General features: G+C 32.1%; 1 protein-coding gene across 4 annotated transcripts; it reads left to right on the forward strand.

The window, feature by feature from the left end:
- The first annotated feature begins 504 nt into the window (after positions 1-504).
- On the forward strand, positions 505-6,130 carry LOC101491305 (zinc finger protein CONSTANS-LIKE 9-like). Of its 4 annotated transcripts, XM_027331874.2 has the most exons (6): positions 505-663; positions 909-959; positions 1,821-2,414; positions 3,466-3,699; positions 4,760-5,064; positions 5,346-6,130. In XM_027331874.2, exons 3-6 carry the CDS (start codon positions 1,845-1,847, stop codon positions 5,473-5,475), a joined length of 1,239 nt encoding a protein of 412 aa, XP_027187675.1. In that variant the 5' UTR covers positions 505-663; positions 909-959; positions 1,821-1,844; the 3' UTR covers positions 5,476-6,130. The 4 variants fall into 4 exon arrangements, with proteins under 4 accessions (XP_027187675.1, XP_004490565.1, XP_004490566.1 ...); XM_004490508.4 differs by lacking the exon at positions 909-959; XM_004490509.4 differs by lacking the exon at positions 909-959 and having other exon boundaries at positions 508-668.
- The last annotated feature ends 387 nt before the right edge of the window (positions 6,131-6,517 follow it).

Below are 6,517 nucleotides of genomic sequence, written 5' to 3' on the forward strand. Positions count from 1 at the left end.
GCATTTTGCTTATAAAGAAACAGATGTAACATACCGGTGACTATAGGATGGAATAAGAAAAAGCATAAAGCTCATGAAGAAAAAGACATAATCCCAAATGCATTAAAAGTTTCTTACTCTTTTGTATGCACTTTTTGTCAACTCTGCATATATCACATTACCTCTTCGCTTTTATTTATAAAAAATACAAATAAAAACGAGTTAAAAAAATTAATATATTTAATTTAATGTATTTTTTATAATGTAAAATAAAAATAATAATTAAAAATTTGATATATTTTTATTTAATTTTTTATTTATATTATTTTATGGCAGTACAAATCAAATAAGATTACTATTATTTTTACACGCAAAACTTTGACATGTATCAAACTTCATATAAAATACAAAATGAATGAATAAGTGTTAACTAAAAAAATAGAAAAGATTATATAAATATAAGTGTTGATGTGAAATAATGTGTCAAACAAAATATTTTAGATAAAACTAATCTCATTATTACATTATTTTCTTTTTCTCATCTCACATCTACACCGAACTTCCCCATCATATCTAATATTCAATCTAACTATTCCTATCCATCTGAACAGAACATAGAAGAGAGAGAAAGAAACTTGAAGACAAAGGAAAAGAAAAAAAGGATCAGTGTTTCTTCTCTTGTTTGTAAGGTCCAGTCTTCTTTTGCTTTCAATTTCTGCATAGTAAAAAAATATATAATTTTTTAAAAATTTACTGGAAAAAAGCAATAAGACTCTTTTCATTACAGATCCTGTTCTCTTTCTTCTGATCTCTCTGTTTCATCTTTTATGCCAAAAAAATAAAGTAAAATAAAATAAAATACACGTGTTCTTATTTATTTATTTAAAAAATATTTGTTTTGAAGTTTATGTTTTTTTTCCGACATGGAGATTCTTCTGGGAGCTTGAGATAAGGAAAAAGTTGAAATTTTTTATTAAGGGGTAATTTTGTTCTAATCTTGTGATTAGTTATTCTTGTTGTTGTTTCTGTTTCCTATTTACTTGTTGATTTGTCTAATGATAGATTTTTGTTAAGGTTGTAATGAAATTGTGGTTATACTTTTATTTGGTAAGTTTTTGCTACTGTAATGATGGGAATGCTTTTTTATTTGAAGGAAGAAAAGTATACTTGTTTTGCCTGAAAAATGATTAATCAGTTGTATGAAATTAATTTAGTTTTCTAAAGCTAAATTCATATTTTTATTTGGATGTTATTTACATGAATATTATTAGCTGATGCTGTCTTAATTATAATGTATAATTTATCATTCTTATTTAGAAAGAATCATATGCTTCTGTAATTGTAAAGTTTTCTATTTTACTTTTACTTTTATTTTGAATAACACACAAAGAGATACATAAATATTAATCTTTGGTTTGAACCCTTTATTTGGACATGCTTCTTTAATGTTATTGTTTGGTAATGGTTGCATGTTTCCACACTGTTGATCCTAGTTCCATAAATTACTAGTTAAGGCAACATAACATCTATACACTGAAGCACCGACACAGACACCAAAGATGATATTGACACATAGACACTGGTAATAATATGAGAAAATGGAAGTGATTGATTGAAACCAGATGTGTATATGTGTTATTACTGAGCATATATTCATATTGAATGCTTGTTTATTTAGTTATTATTATCTCTTGGCAGAAGCTGAATTTTCAGAACTAAATTATGCTTCCTTTATCACATTGTTTAACAACTTTTAAATTTCAGCACATAGCTCAGGGACAAGGGGGAACTTTTTTCTTTTTTGGTTATTACTAATTGTGGATTTGTTTATTTAAATTAAGGATCAAGCAAAGAGTGGATTGAAGATGGGTTGTTTATGCGATTTTTGCGGAGAGCGGAGATCCTTGGTGTACTGCCGCTCTGATGCTGCATCCTTATGTCTGTCATGTGATCGAAAGGTTCATTCTGCTAACGCACTTTCTAAGCGTCATTCAAGAACACTTGTATGTGAGAGGTGTAATTTACAACCTGCACATGTGAGGTGTGACGAAGAGAAAGTTTCACTTTGTCAGAATTGTGATTGGTTGGCTCATGGTACCGATCCATCTTCTTCAACACACAAGAGGCAATCAATGAATTGCTACTGTGGTTGTCCTTCAGCTGCCGAGCTTTCTTCAATATGGTCCTTTTTCTCAGACATCCCTTCTATGGGCGAAGCATGTGAGCAGCAACTCCGTTTGATGAGCATTAGTGAGAAGAACGGCGAAAGTGCTTCGGCTCCTCTAGAAAGCCAGTGTGTGTCTGTTATAGCTCAAGTGGCCGATCTTCCCAGCAGGGGTAAATCTAAAGTCGGCACATCTCCAATACCTGAGTCCAGCGCAGAACCTCATATTCAGGACAAGGCGCCTGAGCCTTCGAATGAATGTATGCCCAAGGTATAGCCTCGTGATTTCATTTTCATTCCATGTCCTGTAATTGCTATCTGTTTGATGCACAACTGCACAATAAATGAAATTGCAAACTTGTGAGGAATGAGTTATTTCTTCTGTGTCAGTTGTTTAATGGTTTTCAATGTATATATCTAAGTAGTTTCTTGTCAAATGATTCTTTTGCCCTCTGTACCTACCAAAACCGGTTTGCATTAGTTTTGCACCTATGTTTGTTTGTGTCTGTATTTTGTTTTTACAGAATTTTCAGCATTCCTGATTTATTAGCATATATTTGGTCACACGTTTGAGTCTTCAATCTCGCATCCCAAACTATTTCCTCTGCAATTTTGTCCATGCTAAAAAATTAAGCTTCTGCGTGAACGTGGTTTTTCACCATGATTTTGGTGAATGTGTCGCAGAACCATACATATGCTAGTGCCTAGTAGGTTGAACTTCAAAGCAGGAATTGGTGACCTTGCTTGTTAGTAACTTAGTACCTTCAGTGCATAGTAGCCAATTTGATTCAAAAAAAGTACTTAATTTTCGGGTGAATGGGAGGCTGCAAGTTTTGTTCAGATGGTGCTGAAAATATTTTAAATGTTCCACTAAATAATAAACATGGATTTCGTTAGGCTGCTGTAGTTTTTGTAACTATAGTCTTGTTAAGATCTGTATTGACACGTGATCGCAAATTGCAGTCCTTTGGATTTAATGATAGGTGAAATGAAATGGTAATTGGTTCGCAAAAGATATGTATATTTTTCCTTGTCGCTTATTTACATGGATAATTTTGCTTTATCTAGACGGGTTGGACATCTATGGTTTTTTCTCTTTCACTGTCTCAATCAGTTTAAAATTTTCATCATGCAGCTTGATGACAGTAGATGGCATAATGGTATGTTTGCAAAGATGCAATAGCCTTGCAGCTGCCATGCATCAATCGTCACATGTTAACAACAATGACATGATACATAATTTTCTCTCATTTATCTTGTTTAGTGAGATGAGTTACACAATTTTTATCTTTCTTATTTAACCTCTTGTGATGAACCCGCAGTTACTATGTCCAAGTAAAAAATCTCCTGCACTATGTGAAGATGATAATTTGTATGATGATTTCAACATAGACGAGATGGATCTTGAACTTGAGAACTATAAAGAACTGTTTGGTGTTGATCTCAGTCACACTGATGAATTTTTGGAAAAGGGCGGTATTGATAGCTTATTTGAGACTATAGACATGTATGCCAGTGCCGGTGATTTAAATTGTCAGGGTGCTGTTGCTGCTGAGGTACTAAAATCTCATCATCCTTTGTCAGCTATAAGATTGGTTTATTTTTTATTATTGAAGCATCATCTATTACATTACATTTCACATGTCTGAGTTATATATCCTGTTAGCTATTGTTTCTCTATGCACTTTAGAGCTGCACGCCTGGAAATTCTGAAAAATTTCAAAACATTGTTTTTGAGGGTATCTGGAAATGCATTGTCTCTAGTTAGTTTCTATCTTTCTCTATCACAATTAAAAAGGAAAATCCATAATCATTCCAGCCACCCACCTACAAAGTAAAAAATGTTAACATTGTTAAAAAGTAAACGAGCCCAAAATTTGTTTAATATGTTGTATCAAATACCTTCCTATCCAAGGAAACGCTAGCTTTTGTCTCAATTAATTCAGCAATATAATATCTTAATGTTTTTAAGTTGAAGATGATTATTGCAAGGTAGGGTCAACTTGGTGGCTTTATTATCAGCATCATTGTCATCGTCATATTGTTAACTATATAGTTAGGGCCTGTTAGGATTGACTTATTTGTTGTGAGACTGTTTGGAAAGCTTATTGAAACAGCTTATGATATTCTCATAAACTGTTTTCATCTAATTTTCACAAGCTCTCGAGGATAGCTTATGAAAACAGCTTATACTTTAACAATTTGAATTTATTTTAATCTTTTGTTGTAGAAATAACTTATATATAAGCACTTATTGATAAACGTTTATGCTATAAACGTTTGATGAAGTTGTTTATCCAAACAGGATTTTAATTTGTAGTATGGCCAAACCAATAATGGAGACAATCAAACTGCTGATGGTTAGTCATGATTACCTGGACTCTGAATTTACAAGAAATTTTGCAATATTTCAGCCAAAAATAAACAAATACATACAGTGCATGCATTTAAGTGCAAATACGAATTTCACTTAACAAGGTTTGCATGTTTACAATGTGAAAGTCATATTAGACAATAGATAGACCATTTAGCTTCCTTTGGGGTTCGAGATTCTGAGTTTTAAGGTTTTGCGGTTCTGTTTCATACTTACTATCATATCTAATCTTCTGTTTTTAGGGGTCATCAGCTGGGTTTGTTGGTGCTATCCAACCGGCATGCAGCAACACAGCATCTGCAGATTCAATATTAAGTAGTAAAACTGAACCGATTCTTAATTTTACGGCAAGGCAATCCCAATCAAACATTTCATTTTCCGGTGGTACCAAAGATGCTAGTGCTGGTAACTCTCAAGACTGTGGCGGTTCTGCAATGCATGTCTCGGGGGAGCCTCCCTGGCGTGTTCCTTTCGCTGAGAGTTCTACTCAATCTGCTAATCGCAGCAATGCTGTCATGCGTTATAAGGAAAAGAAAAAGAATCGAAAGTAAGTTGATTGTATTCTTACTATTTATATAATTGTGCTGGTCTAATTTTACTGTAATGCATTATTGTATCATTGAACAAAATGAGTACATATTGATAGTATAATTTATGATATACGTAATGTGATCAGCCAAATAGGGATATCCTGTTGTCTACATTTATTTAGTTTCAGTGTGCTATCGAGAAAAACAAATATTAGCAAATAGTAATTAGATTTATTTCTAATCTCAAAGCTTGGTTGCTATATAGTTGATTTGACCTCAGTTGTGATTATCTTTTTAGGTTTGATAAGAAAGTAAGATATGCTTCTCGGAAGGCTAGGGCTGATGTCAGAAAACGTGTGAAGGGCCGGTTCGTCAAAGCTGGTGAATCATATGACTATGACCCTTTGAACGAAACCAGAAGCTTCTGAGTGTACACTTTTTTTAACCCCGTTTCGCGAAAGGAAAGAAACACTCTCAGCAAAAGATATCATTTATTTAAAAATGGATGAAATTTGATTCATTCTTTCTCCATGCAATGACAAACTGTCTGACTTTATCACAGGAGCCTATATTTTCTTCAAGAGAAAGAAGACTGTTACCGAATGAATTGAAGGTATAAGCTTGGGAGATCGTGTGTCGTTCATCGCAAAGGATATCTAAGTTGTGATGTCGGCTAACATGTCACAAGGTGTCTTGAATTTCAACTCCCTATTCAATGAAAAACATACTTCTTGATTCTAATCTAAAGCACAGTTCATTGTTAGTCCTTTTGACTGCGATCATTTGACATTTATGTTAATTTTGAACTAATGTATGTAGAATTGTTGTAGAATGTAATGTTTGGTCCTGTTACACTGCATATAATATAAATACATGTACATGGAGTTGTAATTGTTCAATAGTTAGTTAGATATGACAATTGTAAATTTGAAGGTTATGTATTGAATAGGATGTCATTTATCATAATGATAGGTTGAACATGTATCATGTATTCATAGGAGTTTTGTTTGTATTGTTTACTTCAGTTGTAATCCCTTTCTTGATAGAAACTTGTGTGACTATATATAAGAGATTTATGATCTATGACTATGTGTTTTTATCTTCATTCAGTATTTGTTGTTATTTTTATGATATATTTTATTTTTCTTATGACTATTGAGATATCTAATTTTTTTTAATTAAATAAATAGTTATACACAAGACAACTTATGTTCTTTTGATGTTTAATTTGTTTTTTAACTGGTAATAGTTATGTTCGAACAATTTACAAGTTTTTAATTGTTTTCATTTACTTATTTCTGCTTCAACAAATTATGTGTTTTTCTTTAATAAAATTTTGTGTTAACTTCATAAAAAATTGGTATTATAATATTCATTTAGACAGAAATTTTGTCAAAATATACTTCATAAATTTTGCGACTATCCAAAGGTTATTAACATTAAACAATATGTGAAGCGGGATATCATATA

Source organism: Cicer arietinum, chromosome 2 (assembly GCF_000331145.2).
Source record: "Cicer arietinum cultivar CDC Frontier isolate Library 1 chromosome 2, Cicar.CDCFrontier_v2.0, whole genome shotgun sequence".
NCBI classification, from domain to species: domain Eukaryota; kingdom Viridiplantae; phylum Streptophyta; class Magnoliopsida; order Fabales; family Fabaceae; genus Cicer; species Cicer arietinum.